Consider the following 24,504-nt stretch of genomic DNA (forward strand, 5'->3'; position numbering starts at 1 on the left):
GTTGTGGCTTGCAATAGAGCAGAAAATATTAGTTTCAAAGTGTTTTGTGAGTGACACATCCCACAAATGAATGAGAGTCAATACTTTTGGGAAGAAATTTGCTGGATATTTTAACAATGCTGGCAATAACAGGGAATACTTATCCGACTGGTTACACTGCGATTCTCCCTAACGTGGTGTCTGAGTTATATTTGCTCCCTGTGTCAGAAACATAATGACAATCTAAATGCAATGCCTTTTCAGCAAATAGAAAGGTATTGGTGGGTTGTACACATTTCATTTTGAGTGAATTTCAGAATTCATCAAGCTTAATTTCTTGCCGAACCGTGGGAAACTGAATACTTGATTACCAGTTATCTAGCACGTCATTCCGTTTTCACTGCTACTGCGTTGTGCACTGCGTTATAAATATCACATTTTGACCAGAAAGTGCTTACTGTAGCACGCACACTGCCGGTCATGAGCGTTCATAGTTTGAATTGAAATCGCTGAAGTGTTTACGAAACAGCGCAGGTGGCAGAAGAAGTGGGAACTCGCGAAAAGAAATTTGCATGCTTACATGTAGCCGTACTGTATACTCACAGATTGAAATGTGACATCATTTTGTTTAGTGTAACGACTGCAACGAGCAACTGCTCGTGATAACCCCACCACGTCGCTGCAAATCTGGCCAATAAAGGCAGTGTTGGTTCTGACGTAAGTGTACTAATAGAAATTACTCCAATATGAAACGAATTGAGGACGGCCGAAACGAATGTACGAGCACTGAGCCCAAATTTTTCGCGCTTCAGTCCGTGAGCACTGTACAGGAGAAAAGTACATCGTAAATTAAGTGCCACACGATTTGCCCAGTCGGTGTTGTGCTGGAATATTCAGTCCGAAAGAAGGCGGTATTAATCGCTGCGGCAGGTAATTAAGGCAACACGTCACGGTCTTGCTTATTATCACGAAGCAATATTAGCAATGCTCGCACGTGCAAATCACTGCAGCCATGTACTAGAAGAGACAGCGAGAGATGATAAAGAAAGGCAGGGAAGTTAGCCATGTGCCAAATTTTATCCCTTGTCAATGTGCTGGGTATCTGGCTTTATGGTCGCTTAGGTTACATAGCACATATGTGTGTTTGGTGCTTCATTTTCTTTTATATGTTATGCCGTTTCCGTAGAGACACGGATCGTACTTGTCCACAGACTGTGACGGGTACGTTGTGAATGTCACTGTTAAAGTGTCCGGCATGTTGTATGCGAAGCTACACCAGAGCTAAGTGATAATACATTCCTCTAATGAGAACTAACAGACAAGCAAGTCAAGGAAAGTATGGCGGATGTTATTTGTAGTAATTACGATATAAATCTGGAGAAACTAAAGCGGATGAAAAGACAGCTTGCCTCCGGCAGTGACCGAACCTGCAACCTTCGATTCACGAGTACCGGTGCTCTACCTCTGTTGCGTGATCTGAGAGATTAGTCTTCCATGTTTGGCTTACTTTTTTACCAAGATACTTAGACACCTACATTTATTTTTACGCAGTGGCATCATTTGTTCAAAGTTTACCTGGGCTTAAAAGAAGTGATTTGCGGTCTGTATGCCGGTAAACGAGTCATTGTAATTGTAATTTTTAATATATTCCTATATTGATACCATGGCGGTGTTTCTACTGGTGGTACCTTGATTACATTTCGCAGCGGTGAATTCATGTTTTGTGGATAGATTTTTTCAAATAACGTCAAATAGAATGCGTTTAGACGCTCAGAAAAGATATTAGCTTACTCGAGTTAAATACGTAATAAACTCACAAAGGAAAGAATCGGAAACACATTGTGTTCCAGTGATAAATTATTTGCTAACTCGTCGAATAAACATGCTCAAAAATTTAGTTATTTCGTGTTCATTGGTGATTTTTATCCGTTCGTCCCAATTTCTACGACTAACTCTGGCAGTTCAGTTTTCCTATAGTAATCAAAGTTTAAGAGAGTGAAATTACAGTGCATCGCTGTAGCACAAAACCAAATGCTGAGTTTCCAGGCAGCAAAGGACGGGCGATTGAAAAGAAAAAATACAGCAAGAAAATAACATATGCTTCCTTTAAACTCAGTGTTAAACGTCTCATATAGGTATTGGCTTGTTACAATACCTTACAACGTGTTTTCCGTGGTAAGCAGATAGTCACGACAGGCGACCACGCCTTCGAAGGAGGCGTGGCCGAGGTCTCGAGTCACTAGGCTAATGTGGCCTAAACGAAGTGGCAGTATTCCGCCTGTGCAGCGGCAGTAACAATGGCAAGAGATCATCGAGACCATTAAGATCGCAGAGACAAGAGACCCGCGGCCCCCACCCTTTTGTGTTCCCGCAACAAGAGGCCCGGACCGCACCGCAAAGTCTCTCACGGTTGAGCACACTTCGTCAACTCGAACAAGAACAGATACGGCACTGCGGCTAGGACGGCGGGAAAGCAAGGGGGCTAGCCGATGCTAATTGAGATAAGCGTACTGTGTGTCGGGAAAACACAGAGGTGCTCCTTGGCTTTGAGCTGTCAGAAATAATGATCCCGACATTCGATATGTTGATACGTTAGGTGTAGCGATAGTTAAGCAGACCTGCCTTCGAGGAATGAGGCGCAATTACTCATTCGCTTTAAAGGGTGCTTTGTTTCAAAGAGAGTTGGCTGTCATGGTCTTTGAGCTGAACGTGTGGCGAAAAACTCAGGTCCGTTACTCGAGCTTGCGGTTACGGCTGCGTCATCTTCAACAACAGAAATTTATAACCTCATTCGGCGCAGGCATTAAAAACATACGGATATGAAGTGCTAATGTCCTGTACGGCTGGTTTTGTAACAGTGCTCACGATTTTTACTTAGACGCGCCATTTTAAAAATCCAGCTAGGTCTTCTCGTAATCCCCTGAACCGTTACATAGTGTCTGAAGCATTTCAAGCGCATATCACTTAGCAGACGATAAGCTTGCAGTGACAAGGATCGAAAAGTAAGATTGTATGCCGAAGTCGTCACATACTATACGATGCAGCAGGGTGCAGTCTGGCAGTCGTTATTGCAGATTCGATGGAAGTTCGAACGAGAATTATGGGTAAAATAGCACATTGGGGATTTAATTGCAAGAATTCGCTGTTTTTCAACATTTGTCTGCCACGGTAGATCAGTGGTTACGGTGCTAGGCTGCTGACCCGAAAGTCGCGGGTTCGATCCCGGCCCCTGCGGTCGCATTTCGGGGGAGCTACATGGTACAGCCCCTTGTATGTGCGATGTCAGTGCACGTTAAAGAACACCAGATGGTCGCAATTTTCCGGAGCCCTCCACTACGGCGTACCTCATTATCATATCGGGCTTTTGGAACGTTAAATCCCAGATAATATTATCTTTTTCAATATTAATTATCATCATTCACATTATTATTTCATGGTCACTATTTGAACGTTTCCACGTGACGCCTAAATGTATTTTTTTTTAAATCGAAGGCAGCATTGAGTAAAGCATCTGTGTCTTGTGTAGTGTGCGCACTTTAAACTTCTAATCTGCACGAAAAGCTTCCTTTCATATGGAAATTGTCAGCTACATGGTAATGCAGTACCCGAACGCAGAAAATAAGTGAACTTTAGGCAATGTCGGTGATCAGAACTTGTAGATCTCTACCTGAACATGAAAGAATCACTGGCCCTTCTCAGCAGAAAAAAGGGAAGGGATGCATCGGGTGCGTGAATATGGGAAGGAAGGGGCTGTGGGGTGTGAAAGTTGCTTGGTTACTTGGGTAAATGAATCAGCCCCGAAACTAAGCTTCCTGTTTTCTATCCGTGTCACACAGTTACTCTGTGTTGGTCTTATATAGATCATGTTGCCTTCTATAAATAAAAAAAAGCTCAGTAATCATGGACGGTAGTAGTCGTGTGCTTCAGAAGAAATCGTACTTAACAGGCTGTACAAATTGAAGCAATTCGTCTTTCCTACCGGAATGCACTATTGTCAGATTACCAAAATGATACTTTTAAACGGTATATATTGAGCTAACACACCGACCCCAGTCAATTCGGGAGGTTCTAGAAGTGAAACATCAGAATAAATCGCACTATCAATAAAGCACTTTGTTATGTGCTGTTTGCCAATGGCCGACTATGTTCGTTAGCGTTAAGTCCATGACCACTTTTTGATGGAATAGGCTGTGATGGGGAACACTTGTACCTTAAGAGAGAGGTTCTATACACGGACCTAAATGTATGCGTGGTTCCTTTGAGTAATTGAGTCATGTAAAGTACAAGATCACTTAGAGATAGAATCGCCCTGCCTGCAAGAAAAGACCGTGCACCTAAAAACAGGAAACCGAGCTTTTCTTTCGTTGCCGCTCAACGGCATCCACAATCTTCACAGAAAGAAGTTACGGCTGGTATGCAGTGTAAAAGCCCAAAAAACAGCAGCGAAAATGTGTGCTTCAGCAGCTGAACTGAGCGGCCGCCGTGTCTCTATATCTCTACGACCTTGCCACACGCCCGAGAACACGCACATCACACCGGAATATGTGCTCAACCATAGCCATCAAGTAACCTCTCCTGTTCTGGTGCACAAGACTCATATCCGCGGTGCCGGCCATACAGATCAATTCCAAAAAGTTCGGGAACTGGGGCGCACTAGGAATGGGGTCCGGGTAGGTGGAGGTGGCGATCGACGCACCTTGCAACCCTTCTGCAACAGGGATTCAACGATGCCTCGTCCAAGGCCCATGGCCCCTCCCGTGACAAGGGCCACCTTGCCGCTGAAGTCCTTCATAGTGTTAAGGCGATGTCCGGTCCTACTCGTCTATGGTGGAGGGGGGCAAGAGCCGAGGCCCCGGACGTGTGGTGGCTGTAGTCGTTCGGATACCGGTCCTAGACACCGACGACTTCGCTCCACTCCCGGTGCAAGACTAGATGCCGGGAGACGGCTACCTAGTCAGGCTCGTCGCCCGGCGTCGCCGGTGGTGTTATTTCAAGCAACGCCCCCGCCAGAGCCCTGGCCTATAGCGCCTTAATGCCGAGCGTCCCCGACTCCCGGTCATACTTACGCAGCTCTTGTGTTTTTTTGCGTCTCCTCTCACCCTTTCCTTCCCGCTCCCAAGAAGCCTGCGGAATGAAGATGACTGCCACAACCCCCTCTCTTCCTCCCCGTGCCCTCTCACTAGCGAGTTCTCACGATGTCGTTTCTTAGCTGCTTCTGCTTCTGCTGCGATGCCAGTCGCCACGCCAGGCTCTGATGTATTTTAGTTTGCCTGCCCGAGAGGCTAATCTTATCTGGAGGCCGAGCACAGCCGCGGAAAGATGGATGGTGAAGCCGCCGGTGTACGGATCTGAGAGCTCCGTTTGAGGAATCTCGCATCGGAATGGGATTCCTTAAAAATGTGCTGTATTGTGCCCTCTGTGATTTTGTAGTTTTACACCGGGTCGATTCAAAGCCACGGGGTAATATTTCCGGAGACAAGAGTGGTGCCACCGCATTGGTTCTAATTTGTTCAAATTTTTTCCGATATGTTCTTCTTTCTGCGCAGGTTCACAGGAATACATTGGCAAATGTCTTATTCGTCTCTCGTTACAAAATTGTTCATTTCATTAAAATAGTCAATGGGATTTGCGCATAGAGTTTATTCACTTGCGGTTTCGAAAGGGTCGATGCCATATTTTCTGTTGATAGCATTCACTGATGTTCTGGGACTTCTTTACTTGTTCATGTGTTTGATAATAATAAAAATAATTGTCGGGGTTCAACATCCCAAATCTCCGATTTGATTATGAGGGACGCCATAGTGAAGGGCTCCGGAAATGCGACCGCTTCATGTATTTGACTTCGTTGCATTTTTTCACTGGAGAAGCAATGCCAGAAACCGCACCATTTGTCTTACTGGGCATACATATTTCGTTTAATATATTCGTCATTTCTTGGTTGTCCGTTGGCGTACATAAAAATACATCTGTCTCATGAAGTTGCGTGCGCTAACTGAAGTCTAAGTTCTTAATCACTAGACTTTAGTGAGCGACATGCCTATCGTATAATCGTTACGGAGGTTTTTAAGATAGGTATGAGATGCGAATGTTCCTTCTTGCAATGTCAATCTTTCTTCTACATTAAAAAGTTCGGCAGTGCGTCTTTGTACGTACTGCTCTCCATCTTTCTTTATTTCGCTCGCACTGTTTGTCTCTGATAAGTGCAATTTAGCATAGACAAGAGCATATCTACCTCTCAGTAAATAATAGAATTTTAATCGATGGATTCACATCCGCCCATGCGAAACTAATTGGGAGAAACCACTTTACACCGGGTCCCGTCATGTTATCAAGAAGTTACATGGTGAGATTTCACGTTAGAAAAACCAACTTACTAGTGAAATTATCACGAAGCTACATTGTGGGATTTCACGTGCCAAAAACAGGATATGGTTGTCAGGCACTTCGTAGCGAGGAGGAATTATTGACCACCTGGGAATCGTCAACGGGCACTTAAAGCTAAGTACGGGGGCACTCCTACATCTCGGCCTCTTCGAAACTCATCCACCGTCATAGTTGTCATTGGTGGCCACTTTGCGCCAAATTGGCTATATTACGACCGCGAATGGCGATAAAAAAATTTCAGGTTGGCTCTGTGGCTACTTTCTGGCTACTTTGAATTGTAAATATATTGCATGTCCTAGCCGTTCTTTTGATTATTGGTAGGTAAAATAGCAGGCATTAATAAATATTACCCATTGTTTCGAAGCTTTTTTGTCATGTTGGCCAATGTGCGCTTATTTCCTACAGTGTTACAACAGAGTTAACTGGTGACTGGAATGATAAAAAATTACTCTGGCGAGAGTCTATCTATTCTTGACAAGCTCTATGCAGGCGCACGGAACTCGCAACGTTTTATTTATTATTTGTAATTTACCTGTAGCTTGAAGATGAAGAGGTAAAATATCGTGCTCTCAATTCCGTGTGTTGCATAATTCAGAATGATATTACTTATTGTTCAGCACTGAGAAATCATATTCCTAACATCATTTCTTTTGTATTTGGCTACAAAGTTGCCTAAAAAATAACTGACATGGCGAATTTTGGCTCCTTTTCTAGCACGAGTTCTGGTTCCTTTTCAATTCTGCCCAACGGCAAACCTGGCCACAGTGGTCGGAAATCGTTTGGCTTGTTCATATTTCAGTACTAGAAAATTAGGGTTCAGGAACGGCTATATATCCACACTAACAAACAATCTTGTATAATATGCTCAATGACCAGCCTCACGCGCTTAGTCTCACTACAAATGTTACTATGGATGCTGGTACTCTGTGCTTTTCAACCAAAACTTAGTTCATGTCAGCTATCCTGCTGTCTCTGTCACAGTCCTTCGTACTAAGTACCACCTGTTCTATAACGAAATGAATCCGATGAACATACAGATAGATTAAGGAAAACATAGGAGACATTAATTATTGTCTTTAAATGTACCATGGTAATTATGGCATAAAATGAAATGAACTAAATTAGGACCCGAACTCATGTGCCACGGGACGCCATCTGGCGAGCAGAGTGTTTCACAGTCGCCGCCTTCGCTACGAATCCGCCATGGTGGTCTAGTGGTTATGGTACTCGACTGCTGATCCGAAGGTTGCGGGATCGAATCCCGGCGGCGGCGGTAGCATTTTCGATGGAGGCGAAAATGCTTGAGGCCGTGTACTTACATTTAGTTACACGTTAAAGAACCCCAGGTGGTCGCAATTTCCGGAGCCCTCCACTACGACGTCCCCCATGATCATATCGTGGTTTTGGGATGTTGAACTTCAAGAATTAATACTGTCCTTGGATACGAGTAGCGCAAGCTAACATTCCCACAGCTTACATGTATTGAAATACCCGACGAACTGGACTGGGCGCGCCTTTCTACGTAGCTCAATTGGTTGAGGGTTCGGATCCTACTGACGGCAAGGGTGTTCTTTCGTCCACTTTAGATCACATTCAATTTACGTCACAACTACTGAACTACCGTTAAAGACAACCTGTGATGTCCCTTATGCTTTTTTTCCTAATTGTCTTTTGGATTAATTTGGTTGAGCCTAACGATCAAACGAGCCCCCCCCCCCCTTCAAAAATAAAAAGAAATTCCACACCTGTTCCCTAAGAAGCACTCGCTGAACACTGACCCCGAAGGAAGCGTGGGGGGGCCCACTTTCTATGTGACGTCCCTGCATTCCTCCCTAATGCCTCTGCAAAGTCTGCTACAAAATAACAGCAAGTAAACATAGGCAAACACAGTCTTACGCTTAGCCTGTCATATTGCTCGGGCGAGGGCTGCCAAGTAGGCTTCACGGCGTGTTGGCTTCGGTGTCAGCAGCTTGATTCCGGCTGCCGGCTCTCAAGTTTTGAAGGCGGGGACGTCTCGAAGCGTGCGCTTATTTTGGGACAGGCGTCGAATTCAGGTGCGGCTACTTTTTTTTTACATCGCTGTGTAGTTTTTCATACCGGCCCTTCTTTCTTCAGCGAGGCGTGACTAGATTTGCTGTAGTCCACACTTAAAATCTCGCTGCTGAAATTGGACAAGTTGAGTTCATCCTTCTTGGCAGGCAGATGTAGAATTTCGCCCCCCCCCCTTTTTTTTTGCGTAAGTGCCCAAGCAAGTAGACGGGCGAAGCGCCATCGAACCGAGCTTAAGTGGATGACATCACGCCTAATGCGGAGGTCGTGGGCTCGACTACCGTCAGCACCGAGATGTTTATTTCTTACATTTTCAGTTTTGCTGTGTCTTATCATTCTTGGAGCTCAACTAAGAAGAAGATAATCTTAAATTAAGAGCAAGCAGGACTGGTTGTCTGGGTATCGTGTCCCAAGGCTTCCACATGTGATTGGTGAAAGAGCAAGTGGGAGAGACAGGAATGGAGACAGGTAGACGCAGGTGACTTTGCTGTCGTACAATGAGTCACTAAGCATGTCGCGCTGTTCTATGCGTGTATGTGCTCTACGTACAACGGGCAGTCGTGTTCACATAGCACATACTTCAGAGCAGTGCATCTAAGCCTTCTCGCTTTGAAAAGCTCATCAAGGTGGACGATTGGGCGAGTTGGTGATTCATGATCGACGTATGTATACTGCGCGGTAGTAAACACGGACGACAAGAAGATACAAGGACAAGCGCAGACTATCAACTGAAGGTTTATTTTTCACAAACCACATATATGACTGAAACAGAAAAAGAAAACACAAAATCTACAAAAAATGATGATTTAGCTCTTAACAATCAACAAAACTTGAACGTTTGATAAAAGCAGATTCATGGTGTATGTGCGCCACTTGCCAGATACCGTAGCTCTTTATCTAGAAGAGCTAACGACCGTTTGCTTACGCAGTTTTCTGGTTCCCGTGCCATTTTTTCCGCTTCGACGATCATACGGGTATGATCGTCATTGTGCCTGTACATTACGACCGTGCTTTCGAACTACGCATGACAGCCACACTTCCTGACGTGCTGAGCCAAAAAAACCCTCATTGCCATTACGTACATTGCGTGCGTGCTCGCGCAGGCGCTCATTTAGGCATCTTCCAGTCTGCCCGATGTAACAGGCACCACAAAATAGCGGAATTCTATAAACTACCTTCGTGTCACATCTGACAAACTGGGTTTTATGCCTGACAGTGTAAGATTGTTTGGGCTTATTGTTTACACATGTCATTTTGGCTAGCTGAGTTGTAAGGTGCCGAAAAAACGATCTTTACGCCCATGCGCTGACCGAGCTTTTTCATCTTGTGAGATAGCTGGTGCTTGTTAGGGATTACCGCGACTTTGTCTCGTTTGCTTTTGTCTCTGTGATCAGTGCTGTCTCTACTTCTGGGCTTTTTCTTCTTTTTTATTGTTTCTGTCACAATCCTTGTATCTTCTTGTCGTCCGTGTTTACTACCGCGCAGTATACATACGTTGAAAAGCTCAACACATATCTTAACCTGCGTTGTGAATGGTAAATACGTCCGCATACATCCAAAAATTATTCCTCTGAAGATGGTCTGCAGTCGGGAAAATCTACATGTGCTCTCCATAACTTCTAAATCTGCTTTGCTTTCTTACGGTTATGTCCTACGAAACTTCGTCACTCTATATAGGGCAGCCTCCTGTATATTTCTTCTTATAAGCGAAGTTATCTTTGATTGGCTCTCCCTTTTTCTCGTCCAGTGTAACAATCAAGACCTTCAAAAGAAGGAAGAGCCGATGTTCAACGACCCTTGTTCGAGATGGTTCTATCTTTTAAGTGAAGCATTCTTGCCACTATTTCCCTCGTAAGGAGTGTTAACTGTCTAGCACCAGTGCGCACGGTTGCAGGGCTTTTGGTAAACACACGCCTAGCGGTTCACGCCGACAATGCCGTGATATCGTGCTCACTCTGGGATTTGTTCTCGGCCCATGAACGGCGATGGCCGGGAGCACCTACCGACGGTCTGTCGTGAGAGCACGAGAATGGGCAAGCGGAATGCAGCGACTTGGCAGGCAATGCATGAAGCCACCAACCGAAGATCGCGATGCACAGCTGCGTGCTGCTACGTGCTGATTCTTACATCAGAGAAGTGCTGACTCTTACAGCGATCACAGGCCCTGTTAAAATAGGCATGCGTCCCGTTTGACGAGTCCAAACAAAAACAAGCTTGGCAATGTACACAGAAATGCGCATGATGCAATGACATTAACTCTGGTCTCTGGTCATTGGGTATCGGAGGGTATACAGGTCGGAAGTAAATCGTTCTTGGAATGCAACATCAGGAACCCTCGGCGGCTCCTTTCGTCAAAAACGTGACTTTCTATAATTTTGGACTTTAAACATTGAAGGTACAGGTCGGACTGAGTAAAGATTTGGGGTTGATTGGCACCCCTTAGATAACTATAAGGGGAAGTGGGTGGCTCCCTGCGTCCTCCACCCTATGCTCACGCCTATGCCTGTTAGTCCCGAGCATGTAACTCTGTCGGCAAATTGTGATTGAAGAGCGACAGTATTGGTGCTTTAGAGACGAATAGACAACATAAGAAATCTTCAAGAAATATTTAGCAGTAGCCTACGCTGGCCTACACTATCCGAACGGCAGCCGTCATTTAGCCAGAACTAGACAACATGAGTCAGCGCTAACGAGTGTCTGTAGTGTACAAGTCAATGTGGGAGTTTAAGGCGCGTGACTTGGCGAGACGCCGCGTTGGACTTGCACTGCTTTCGGAATCGGCTCATATCTTCGGTGAGAAATCGTTCGTCGCCTTAACTCGTTACAGAACGTAGGCGGAAAGAGCCAACGTAGCACCACGTTGCTATCTTCAAGATAGGAAGCCGGCGACGTTAGGAGAATCGGCCAACGTCACTGACGCATTGTTTCCGGGGAGGAACGAGCGAGAATTCGTGGTCAAATGCCCGCGAGGCATGACTTTAACTCCCTTTTGGGTCCCGAAACCACGCGACGGGAGTATAGTGATCTCCTAAGAGAGTTCATGCGTCTCTATGAAGAGAGTCGTTATGTACCAAGTTAGGACTGAACAAAGAAAGTCCTTGTGTAGGTCTTGTTGTAGTTCTAAATCCTGCTCTAATGTCGTCCTTGTGTAGGTCTTGTAGTTCTCAATACTGGGCTTAATGCAGCTCCACTACCGTGAAACTTGAGGAAGTGCGTAGCACGGGCAACCCAGCGATTCCTTTGGCACTGGCCACCACCTGGTCAATCGCGCGCTTGCCGAGGCGGTTCTCTTGCGTGGCGCGGGCATCAGCCGCATGTTTCTGAAGTGTTTTCCGCGATTTTAGGTAAATTATTGCAATTAATCCTTCATTATTTCTGTAGTTTATACTGTTTTAGACATTGTCAGTTTATTTTTCGCTGGTTGTGAGCATTGTTAGCCTTGTTTTAGGCCTGTTGACCACTGCGTGACAATGTGGCATGAGGCGATGGATGGACAACAAGGCGGACCCCTAAAGTGCTATGCACTTTTAGAAAAAGTAAAATGACTCTTTATTTCTTAGAGTGACTGTCGGAATCGCGCCTTGGTAAGGCGCAGCCCGGCGTTCGCAAATGCCTGATTTGCTCACGTACGAAATCCACCTTATGTGTGCAGACCATCAATAGTCTGAGAGTGTTGGATAATTCGTAAGAGAATGTGCCATCAGTAAGAGTGACTCCTTCGAGCACCCCAATGCTAACCTCGATGGAATTGTATTCACGCTTGAAATATAATGTACCTTGGATCAGTCCTGTGCTGGTAAACTAAAGATGCCGTTAGTGATGAAATGATAACGTTGGAAACTAATCCATCGGGCTAATTGCTGACATAGGTTTAAACTTGGCAACGGCGAAGAGCAGCGCTCACAAGGTATATTATTTGTTGTCTTTCTTGTGTGCGTTGTCATGCGCCAGTGTTAACTTTTAAGAAGAAGAACACTTGAGAAAAACGTGGTTGATCCCTACGTCATAGGAATCGGTATAACGTGAATATGAAACATATCCTCACAGAAGGAGTTGAATCTTTATTGTAGATTAATATACGAGAGCTTGCACAGTGCCTATTGGTGCTTGGCAGCTATAGCACCATTTGATGTCAATGCACCCACGTCGACGCCTGGTGGCACATCTACATCCCGAAACCTAACGTCCGTGGTCATGATTAAACCTTTGCGCTAGGTGTAGCAGTTAGAATACGCCTGGACACAGCATATGGTGAATCTCGCGCAAGGATGGCATCGACAGGCACATAATAAACACTGGTACTCGATATGCACACTTTCAGAGCGTCGTCATTTGAGGAGAGAAACGGCAAAGTGTGCGTTCCCCAGTAACAGGGTAACCTACGCCTGTGCTAATGCATATACAACATAGCTTTTCAGGAAAGCGAGAGGAAGAGTTCGTAGCTTGCGTCGTGAACGCGCGACGGCGCTCCGCTTCCCGCTGGCGTGTCTCCTAAGCACCGACTTGCACGACATTCACGCGTCGACGTCGTTGCCTTTCTGTAGCACTCATTGCATTCGTTTTATTAGCCGGTGCCACCATCCGATTGAGTAGGCGGCGGAGGAACTCCGTTGCTCTATGTGGAAGCTGCCCTACGCTGGCGAGGAGGCGTCAAACGTTGACGCGAAAGGCAAATTACATAACTGCATCGTGACCGAATCGGACCACCACGCACTTTTCACCGACCATAGAGTTCTCTGCAGTATTAAGGACCCTTTATAGTCCGAAATCCCATCAACGCGCGCGCACGCCTGGCGCACGCTCGGCACAGCGACGCTACGCTAGCGAACGCGCTGCCCTCTACAGTCCGACGCGAGGCTATGGTGACTAGAGTAGAGAGGCGCGACCTACGCATCCGCCGTCCGTCGAAGCGCCCCGGCTGCAGCTGGCTCCAGATGCGACATGCCACCAGGCTCCTCCGCGGCCGTCTGTCTTCGTGACGAAGGGATGCCGGGCGCGCGCAAATGCGGATGCGTTAGGGCGAGTGGTTTTCCCGTCAGCGTAACGTGATGAACCTGGCGTCGCCAACTTCCGCCGCCGCTCGCTGTCGAGAACGCTGCCCTTTATAACGAAAGCGTCCGCTGCGCTAAAACTACCGAAGAGCTCCCAGTCGGCGCACGTTAGCGTCGTGATGCGCTACTTCACTTTAAGCTCCCAGACAGCGACACAACCCCCCGAACCAAGAGCACCTGGCTCCCCAATTCACACTCCGATTTATTATCAATAAAGTTTGACGGAAGCGCAGTGTTCCGGAAGAGCACCCGGCAGCTGTCGTCGCGGACCGTGAGGTCGTGGGTTCGACTCGCACGAACGGACATGTTTCCTCTAGTTTTTTCTTTGCCGTCTGATCGTGTGCATTTTACCAACCTCATTTCCGTGACGGAAATACGTCATTGAAGTCATGGTGGACCCCGGTATAAAACACTTTCGTATGAAAAAAAATATATAACCGTGGCCGAATAAGTGATCGTCTGTAAGTTGACGTCTCCAAATATTGTGCGACATCGGGCAGATTTGTGAGATTGCACGGGATATCGTGCCGACTATTCGAGAGTGGTTCTCCAGACGAAAACAGAGGAGGCGCTGTCCAGACATGTATTCGCGCAGGCCTTGCGCCTCGTTTTAATAAAAGGCTTGGCTAAAGCCTACCAGAACAGCAGAAAAGAACGACGTGTGTTTAGAACAAAAGTGAACAATTTAGCAGCCTGTATGTATTCTATGGGAAATCTGTACGCAAATATCTCAAATATTACCTGCTATTGCCGTTCAGATAATGTTCTCTTCTGTGTTCATCAACAAAGAAGGAATGCTCAGAGTACTTGTATATACCCTACCCGCAGGAGAGCGGTCATCCGTGCCTTAAACGATAGACGCCTTTGATTTCCCTGCTCACTGAAAAAGGTAGTCAGGAAGTCATATGCTATTTCGCTTACAGACCTTTTTCGCAGACTGAAGTTACCCCGGGAAGAGGAGCTGTCATAACATGACGTTTTTCTTCCAACGGAAAGAACTATCGAGCATACAAGCATAAGTGAGGGTGTTTTATCTGCCGCGTGAGTCTTTTATATTTTCATTCTTTATTCAAGTCAGCATGCAATAGCAGCTGTCAGTCATGCACTCGCTAGCGTCGTGTGGAATTATGATAAAGGAACTTACGCAGGACGCACTACACTGGAGGATATGTCTTAATGTAGGAATATCCGGCGCCCAATAAACCAGAATGCTGTGAAAGAGATTGACCGAAGAGTTGTAGATAACAACTGGTTCAAACACGTTGGTTCTCGTGGCAGACACTCGCCGACCCTTGGGCCACATATCAAGCGGTACACAAACAATACCACCACATTAGGCGGTCCATTCCAAAGCTAGTGTTAACGGCGTTCATCGAAACACGATACATTACTCTCAGTCCCAGTGGCTCTAGATCCTGCAAAAAGTGATGCTCCACCCAAGCTGGCGTCAAAGAGCATTGCTGAAGAATTCACACACATTTTATTTATTTATTTATTTATTTATTTATTTATTTATTTATTTATTTATTTATTTATTTATTTATTTATTCAATACTGCGGATTCATGGCCCAAGCACGATGGTCAATACAAGTACAAAAGGAGTAGCAATGACAGAACAACAACAATAAAGGCTGAATAACGTTATTTTGCAGCCTGATCACATGTATTCGTAAAGCAGTTCCATTCACCGATAGTTCTAGGAAAATATGAAAACTTAGACAGTTTTCAGCAGAAACGTTCAATATCTATACAGTTGAAACCCGCAATAACGAAATCGGCGGGGAAAGCACAAAATTTCGCTCTTGCGGGAATTTCGTTGGCGCGAGAATGCGGCAGGAAAGATATGGAATTTACAAAAAAAAAAACAAATTTTATTTCCAAAAGTCAGTGTGTTTGCTTTGACGCGCCTTACCATGCAACAGTTTCATGCCTCTCGATCGGGAATCTCGTTTGCCACGGCACAAAGTTCGCCCCATGCACTGGTCAGTGACGGCGGCACCGCGCTGTCACCAGTACCGTCATCAAGTGCGCCTACAGGCGAACCTTCTTCCGGCTCCGCTGGATCAGTGCGGATCAGTGCAGAATCGTGGACAGCGAGCTGCACGCAACGCCGAATTCTTCAGCGATGTCCATTTTTTTCCTGCCCTTTTCCATCTAACTGATGATTGTAGCCTTATCTTCCAGCGTGATGAACTTCCGCTTTTTCGTTGGAGGCGGCATCTTCGCAGGCAGCGAAATAGGATGAAGCAACCGCAACACACAGTTCACGTTCTACCAAGCGACCAAGCAAACGCTCCACAAATGGCTCCACACACGCGACCATGTGCGCGAAAAGCCGACAAAGCCAAGCAACGAACTAAGCCAACGAACGAAACTCCATGAGGAATGTGGATTTGGCTACGTAGTCCGCCGTAACGAGCAGGTGTTTCGGCAAGCCATCATGATCATCGTCGCCAGCTTTCTGTTTTTTTGTGAACAATGATGGCGGCTGCTTCTCAAGTGCGCTGTAGCGGTATTTTTGCAAAATTTAAGTGTAGCATGAATGCATTTCAGCAGTTTTCGAATGTAGTTAATGTTGCGAGAGTAGATTATTTGCGCACTCGTGTTTCAAAAATTTCGTTAATGAGGGACTGCGGTATGAATATCTTTCGTAGTCGCGAGTTACGAAATGCATTGACTTCTATGGGCGTTCGCCGGTGCTCCGAAAATATTTCGTTGCGGTGAGAATTTCGTTCCCTCGGGATTTCGTTATCGCGGGTTTCGACTGTATACTCTACAAGCGACGACGGAAGGGCTCAGAATGTTGGAAATATGATAAATTGGGTCAGGACAATTAAAACGGTGCTATATGCGTTGGAATTGAGTAGTTTTTGTCCAGAAGTTCGAAACAACGATTAGAATAACAATGTTTTGGATAATTCTTTTCTACTTTGCTAACAGTTATAGATTCTCTCGCAGCGCATTTGCGCGGACTACGCATTTGGTGTGGGCACAATTATGCTGTTCTGCCATTGGTGGCGCCTAAAAATTTTTCAGGACACCCGCGGATAGTTCAGGCACTCACGATTATGCATCATTAGAATTCCAGGATTCCATGAGAAATATAATGTGCGTTTCGCTGCGAAAGCGACGACGGCACCCGGGCGGGCGCATCACCAATGCGCGATCAATCAGCTCTAGAGCTGATTGATCGCGGAACACTTGCCTTGCTGTGGCAGCTGCCACAGCGAGGCAAGTGTTCCGGCTTCCACTTGAGATAGCAACATTCCGCCTATGGATATTATACTGTTCTTGCCTGGCAGCGCTGTAAATACGGCACTTTGGTACGGGTAAAATCCATTCCCGTAAGCCTTTTATTTAGCACGCTGACTCAAGCCCATGGCATTCCTCTGGTCTAACTTTGTGCGCCATCCACATGCGATGCCTGTAAATGCTCGGTCACATCTACGACTAAAGCGTTGATAGTGCGACCAAGTTAGCCGCAATGCGAGTGGCCGCAAATGGTCACAAAGAGACCACTTTGGCCCAGCCACTCGCTGCTCGATTTTCCAGTCACGCGATCTTCAGTCGCATACCTCCGAAGCCATCAGATGTGCAGGAAAAGGACGTCAGCTTGTTTAGAGAGGCAATAGCAATGCGAGCAGGCGTGAATTCTGTTTGTCGACAGGTAGACGTCGCACGCACGTGTGAACATCGGTCGCGTGTAGAATCGCTTTTAGGTCGCCAGTTGCGAATGGTCGCGCGACCGGTGATAGTCGCAGGGGTGAATAAGCCTTAACACCGTTGGAGGACTCGGGAATTCCGCGATCAACTGCGGCAGCGCACAACGGAACGCGGCCGGCCGGAGTTGATGCAGGTGCTCAGACCTCCTGTAGAGCATTGTAAGACCTTCGAAAATGCGGCATGCATTACACTTTGTTGGAGACGGCCGTGCCTGCGCAGTGCCGGCCGGCAGTCTCGGTCTGCAGTACCGCCAAGCCAGCCGGGCGCTGCCACGCTCAGGAGCACCCGGCAGCGTCCTCATCAATTTCATACTGTTGACGGCATGAACGTTACGAGAACAGTGATTAGCCTTGCTGCTAATCCATATACCCACTTGTCACACGCAGGTACAAGAAAACCCAAGCTGGTTTTTTTTCAAGAAAAAAGCTTCACCGCATTGGTCCGGTATTGGAACCCAAGTCCAACGACTTTCAGGGGCAAGCATCTGCGGAACTAATTCACCACTGGGCTGATTTGTATGCAACTCACCAACCCAGGTCTAGTGCGCTTGGAAACCGGGATCACTTGTATTGGTCTTAAACCAAAGTCAAGGACGGTGTTTATTTCAATCCACATCATCTTCGCTGACAGTTCGCTACAAGTTCTAAAGTTGCACGGCTTCGACTAACGCAGACTAGAGTTCGGCGAGTGCCTCTCAACAGTCGTGGAACTGGAAATAATGTAACTCTTGGCCGTGGAGCGCAGCCAAAGCAGCGCCGTTCTTCTCGTCTTCCAAGAGCGTCAGAATACCCCTGGCCACGTGCTCGACACTGCAACAAGAAAGAGCGCATCTATGTAAAATAAGCCAGTAGTTATAGTGAATGCAGGATCATTAAGTATGTACATTCATAATTTGACTGGCCTTGCACACATTTCGAACGGTATTTCGCATATTTTAGTAATGGCATCCTGTATTGTTGTTCAGCATGTGCATCGGAGTCCATCCGATTTTTGACTAAGGTATAGTGTTTCGGTCTACGTTGCTTGCAAAGTGCGTCTCCGAATGTGGCGCACTTTGATATTTCGGTGCCTGGGGCCAGTAGTGCGCCATTGTACGCCCTGTAACTATTGCTTGGGCACTAGCACGACCTCACTATCTTTAACAAAAAGCAACTATTTCTCCTTGATGCTTCCTTGTCTGCCTACGCTGGAGTTGATTTATTTCATGTGTAAATGTGTGATCTGACTTCAAATAAATCAGTATTGAAAGTTAGCGCTTGTGTGTGCTCCTTCTTCTCACGTCCAGTCATAAGTTTCTACGCTAAACGTTTAGAGCAGTCTAATGAACAAGGCCAGAAGTAAACTCTCGCTGTTTCAGAACTGACAAGAGGGAGAATCATATGTTCTTGTCAACGATGTGGCGCACCGGCGAGTATGCTTAGAAGTCGGTTTAACACGCACGGCATAACACGCTTGTCGTAATCCAGGGCCATTGGGGTGGTGTCTTCGCGGGTCTTGCAGAAGGCGGATATCCCCCACCACATAGGCGTGTTCATCGGCTCGGGGCAGATGCAGTTCACCCTGACTCCGTGACGATTCAGGTAGAGGTCATCCTGCATTAATTAACAATAATAAGGCCGGAAGTGTACTTAGAGTAGCAGACCTGCCTGCAGAAATTGGACTGACAGTTGGGCGAGTTGGTACGGATGCATTATAAAGAAAACAGCGCGACAGAAAAAAGTTGAAAATACTTTTGCACTGTATAATTACACTGTTTAAGGCTCTAGACTCTATAATACTGTATAAGGAATTTGTACTCTATGAGGCTGCCGAAGTGCTGCCACAACGTGAGACCGGAAGCATGAAATATACGTTGATTTCAACGTGAGACCGGAGGCATGAACTATGCATTGACGCCGGAGCAATGTGCCAGTAATCTGGATGATTGTGAAACAATGTTCAGAAGCGTCGGCTGTTGGGCCTGTTGGGACTATCAGATGTAAGTGAGCCCTTCTGCAGTACGCAACGTTTTCTTCCCGTAGTATTTTTTCGCTAAACGACTTCACAATCACGAAAAAAGCTTAGTTGTTTCATAACATACTGAAAAGACCACCCAGAAATTATGTTAATTTTCAAGCTATGCCGTAAGAGGTTTACATACGCTCTGAATAGGACTATTATTTAGCAGAAGCTTTCTGCTACGTTACCGCTTCCATGTGGTCTTGAGCTAGACGAGCCAAACTTGAAAATCCTATTTGCTCACTCGTTCCTCCTCTTCTACTTTTGCATTAAGTCTTTCGCTCACCGACTCACTCACCCTCTAACTGACATATTTTCCCTCACTCCTCTTACAAATTAGTTCTCCCCGTCACACTCATCTTCACGCTTGCATGAATTCACTCCCACGCGTTCAGTCACCTGCCCACTTTCTCAATCACCCCAGCCCCCCACACTGATGTCTTTTCTGACGTGAAGACCTGCTCCCACTCGTTCACTCTCTCTACTCAACACTACTCGTCTGTGTGATACCTAGTCTCCATCCGCACTCGCTCATCACTCGCATCCAAATACAGCTCCTGTCGACAGTTACTCCACAGATACCAGATCCCTTTACCACAACCACGCCATCTTCTAGTGCTCCTCCACCCCCCCCCCTTCCGTTTTCGTCAGTCTTCTTATATCGTACGGTTATGCGACGTCCTACAGAAAACGTCTGGCACTCTCCACCAAACAGTGCGACGGAGCGTGTGGCGGTCTCGTCCCGTACGAGCAACGAGATGATATCTCAATCGAGCCGAAACTCGCGCACTCTGCACCCCTCGCGGATGGTCCGTACCCACGCAAAACTGGCTGGAATATGGAGAAAATAAAATAGGAGCCGCGCGGGGAGCGATGAAATATGGGAAACGCCGAGTCAAAGCAGGTTAATGAGAGGCAAAGGAACCCCGCACTGCACTGCACTGGTCGGCGGTGCGTCGACAGGGGATCGGCAGCGTGCGCCCACCACCTCCCCTCGTCGTCGGCCCGCAGTGCGTGCTTTAAATTTAGTACGCACGTGGTGGGCATGAGGACGCTCTAAAAACGACTTCGCCCGAAGCAGTTTACAAGCTGGACTCATCTTTGACCCGCTGTGCTGGCGGTTGTTGCCAGTGTCGCTGATTCGGGCGCATTTCGTGGCTATTTTTAGCTTGTCTCGTGGACAGGATCGGATACACAGTTTCAAGCTGCAGGCATACGCGACCGGGGCCAGCGTTGCTTCGGAGTCCATGTACATAGCTTGTCGGACTTCACGGGTGTTCGGGAAACTCCGGGCCCAGTTTACATTTACTGGGCCGCACAGCACCACCGTTTCTTAATCGCAGTAATTGCTAACAGTGACGCTAACGCCAAAGTACGCGAAGAGTATCGCCCGTTGAAACATTACCGTAAACTGCAGAAATAGTTCAAAGGAGTCTTCGAAGTCAGTTCCATGCTGTCAGAGATCATCACACCTACAACCTTCAAGAGCCCACCATATATGTTGTGTGTAACAAAATATCAGCGTCACTTAATCACTTAATAAGCGTTCTTTATATCAGTGTGCTTAACAATTCAACACGCAGGAATCTCCATCAAAACTAATGCATCGAAACTAATGCATCAAAAGTAATGCAGTACGTTGCAGAAAGCTCACGACTACACGCGGAGCCCGTGTCTAAGTGTAGTGCTAAATTTTCGAGATATTTTAACTTTTTTTTCCTACTTTACTTCTTGTCGAGGTGTAGTTACCACAGTGATGCTTCCCTTCGCTTATTCGCTATTTTTCTTGTGTGTATGTGTTTTAATATACCCTCACTGCAGTTTGCAGAGACGATACCTTGCTTTGACCACAGACCGATGTCCGCAGCAGCGATTTTAGAATGTCGCCATGAGAAGTCATTGAGGATAAAGACGACGAAGCCAGTGCTAAAATTCTCGAAGAAAACTAGCACAAGCGGCTATAGACCAATAATGATGTCATGGTTGACTTTGTGTGGGTTCCCCCTCTGTCCCTCTCTCTCCCTCGTCCTGCATACATCTAACTTTCAGAATCCCCCATTGCTTTCCTCAGTGCTACATAGCATGCCATTTGTTCTAGACACGTTAACATCCATTCCTTTCCTCTCCTTGCTGTTCTTTCCTTCGTCTGTGTACGTCCAGAAACGGGGAGAGTCTTTAAACATCCCACTAGGACTCGGCCTTCCTAGCTACTGTTAGCCTTATCGCAGGCAATGACTCGACCTAACATCGTTTTTGCGCTGAATTTCAAGTTTCGAGGCTTTGCTTCGATCTGTGTTAGCCGAAAGCTGTTCCTGTACTGGTGAACGGATTTATATTCGAAAGAGCAATGCGGTTTATCTCCCGCTGCGGCCATAATCAAGCGACTTGTAGCCGTCAGTGCCGCATAAGCATAGCAAGTTATGGCCCCTTCCTTTCCGACGCCTCTCTTCCTTCTTTAGCTCCGGTTTGTTTTGATAAGCGTTCATGACTGCAGAGGTAAATCGCCTGGCCCATATGCTTAAGTAGTGATATCATTACCGTTTACTACCTCAGTATAGATTAAGAGCCGCTCCGGTTACGCGTCCTTATTTTCTGATGCGATAAGAATCTCAAACCGTATCGCATCCTCCTTGCATAGAACTGTAACTGTCTTTGTGCTCTCTCATGCCCGACCGACGATACCAGAGCAGTACAAATATAGATGCGCCATTATGCCAGCAACCGAGTGCCACACTGCATCCATAGTGCTTATGTTGCGTTTAGAAGCTTGGCGGCGGGTGCACTTGAAGAAACTAATTGGGTGCAACGTAGTTGCAACTTGTGGCCGCGTTGAGAGTTCATTATATTAAAGAGTAAAGAGCTCAGAATTACAGGATGCATACATTGGCGGCGCACTTAAAGTATAGCCTGCTTCCGTGCGCACATTTTTGAAAAACTCATACTCGACCGAGATAATTCTATTTGATGTCGAAGAACATCGAGCTATATAACGGCTTATTTCCCTATGCTGAAACGTTCCGCAAGAAATTCTAATAATTCCATATATATTCCCTTAAGATTCTTACTGAAGTATATGGCAAACATATAATAAATATGTGGACTTGTATAGATTCCATAGGATAACATACGGCATTATTAGGGTGCCATATGGAGCGTTTCAGTGGGTCATAGATAACATATTAACGAAAATTTGTCTACCCTTAATAGCTGAATCTATTAATAATAGTTGAAACTTTCTACCCTTAATAGCTGAAAGTAAACTACTCCGTCATACGGTATCCCACGTCCTCTTATTTACCCGAAAACCAAGTGCGCCTATTATTCTGCATCCATGTAATAAGCTTTACGCTTCACGTGCCCATAAAGCCACATAATGGCGAGAATTTGCGCGTATGATTCGTTGGTTTTTAAATTTATATGCAATGGCTAGAGAACCAGGAAGTATTAACCAAGGTAGCAGGTCGAATAACTGTATTAAATAGGAAAGGGTGTAGGGATAGTGGTCCTTGAACATAAGATTAACCCTTGCAAGTACAATAGCGTTTAACAAGGCGATGTGTCATTAATCACCATGGACTATTCTACGAAATAGACGCATGCCCTTAGCCCAGCCCCACCTGAGATCTTCATGCAAGTGATACATGAATATAGGAATGCAAGCACCTTCGCATCATGGCTTAAAATATTTCCTACTAGATAACCTTCTGCAGAGACGCAGATTGGTGATTGTGCATGGTAAGGTTATTATTATTTTTTTCATCTACTCACCCCGAAAGCTCTCGTCATGGCAACAACAGCCGTCTTGGCCGCGTTGTATGCCGGGATCGTGGGCATCACTCTGAGGCCTGAATGATGTTTAAGAAAGAAAGAAAGAAAAAAACGCGATTAATACGATGAGGTTTGGAGCTCTGGGACGTGAGCTTGACTCCCAGCATTGGCAGTGGCACGTTGATTGGGTACAAAACACCCGTGCATAGAAAATTGCATACGAAACACCCGTGTACTTCGGTTTGGGTCCACATCTACGAATCCTTCGTGTTGAGAATTATTGTAGAGTTCCCTCGCTACGTCACAATTACACCCTGGGGTTTGGAACACCAAACATCAGAATTTGATAATTTTTATTTGATAGTTTATGACTAAGCTGTTAAGTCTTACCAGCGACTGACGCGACGTTGATGATGTGACCGCCTTTCTGGCCGTTGTCCTTTCCCATGTACTTCAAGCCGAGAAGGATTCCACTGAAGACGGCTTCCTGCGTCGGCATCATAGATTTCAATGATGACCGACATACAATAAACATAAAGAAAGATTGTCGCTAGGATGGAGTGGCACAATGAATAGAGGTATTAATGGCGAATGGCGATGCAGACGACGTTCATATTTCTCAGACTTATCGAACTCGTCGCGTTTCACTATCGCATGTAGTGATTTGTGTCATTGAAGTGTTCATTTAATGGTCTCACCGGAATTGTTTCAGATTTTCTAGGGCTCATAAGATTGCAATAAAACGGTGCGTCGAGTATGGCTCGGTTACAATCAAAACAAATAAGTTAATAATGAAGGTCAGCTTCGCACAAAAAGGGAAATACTGACAGCGATTGTTAGCAATGCATGTACCACGAATAAAGATGTTATTACTTTTCTGAGCCATTTAAATTGCAGTAAAGATTTCTGTATTTGTTGAATTAACGAGTGCGGTGCCTGCGCGCACGGGCATACATGAACACGTGTCAGTAACATCGGTCTGACAGCCAGCGCGAAATTTATATGGAGCAGACTCATTGAGTTGCTTCCCACATCTTTGAGAAAAAGTGCGCCGCCATGTACAAGCGGGGAGATTTGAAGATGCCTGCGGCGTCAGTCACATGGAGCTGCCAGCTCCATCGGCTTGCCCAACCGTTAGTGCCGGCATCGATCACTTGTATGATACGGCGCGCGCGGTCGTTTTGTCACAACTTTTGCAAAGCGGGGAGAACGCCGCATTTTACAGCTTTGACCTCCACATGAGGGGCTGACTAACGGAAACACGATCTGTTTCCCTCCCCTTCTGCCACTTTCGTCTGCCCCTCTCCCCCATTTCCCTGCGTGAATGCGCTTAGCGTCTCTCCTCTACTCAGCGCGCGAAGACGACGCACTCACTGGTATAGTTTTCCCCCATTTCACAGCATACAGCACGCAGAGCGTCGTAACATCATATCAATCGCACGTGGACCCCGTATGTACCACTACGGTGTAGGAATGGCTAATTGGTTGTGTTGGCGCAACATATATTGAAGTGTAAGGCGCCACGCATATTAAGGACAGAGGGACGTACAT

The 24,504-nt window shown here is 46.2% G+C and overlaps 1 protein-coding gene across 1 annotated transcript in view; it reads right to left on the minus strand.

Moving 5' to 3' along the window:
• LOC119403342 (uncharacterized) overlaps positions 1-24,504 on the minus strand; it is a 53,856-nt gene that overhangs the window by 21,689 nt on the left and 7,663 nt on the right. Inside the window, exons 4-9 of the mRNA XM_037670285.2 lie at positions 23,344-23,440; positions 22,954-23,030; positions 18,628-18,779; positions 17,887-17,996; positions 5,174-5,271; positions 4,676-4,801 (exon numbers count right to left, since the gene is read on the minus strand). Coding sequence (XP_037526213.1) covers positions 4,676-4,801; positions 5,174-5,271; positions 17,887-17,996; positions 18,628-18,779; positions 22,954-23,030; positions 23,344-23,440 — 660 coding nt within the window. The remainder of the gene's footprint in view (positions 1-4,675; positions 4,802-5,173; positions 5,272-17,886; positions 17,997-18,627; positions 18,780-22,953; positions 23,031-23,343; positions 23,441-24,504) is intronic.

The sequence above is a fragment of the Rhipicephalus sanguineus genome, chromosome 8 (assembly GCF_013339695.2).
Source record: "Rhipicephalus sanguineus isolate Rsan-2018 chromosome 8, BIME_Rsan_1.4, whole genome shotgun sequence".
Lineage (NCBI taxonomy): Eukaryota > Metazoa > Arthropoda > Arachnida > Ixodida > Ixodidae > Rhipicephalus > Rhipicephalus sanguineus.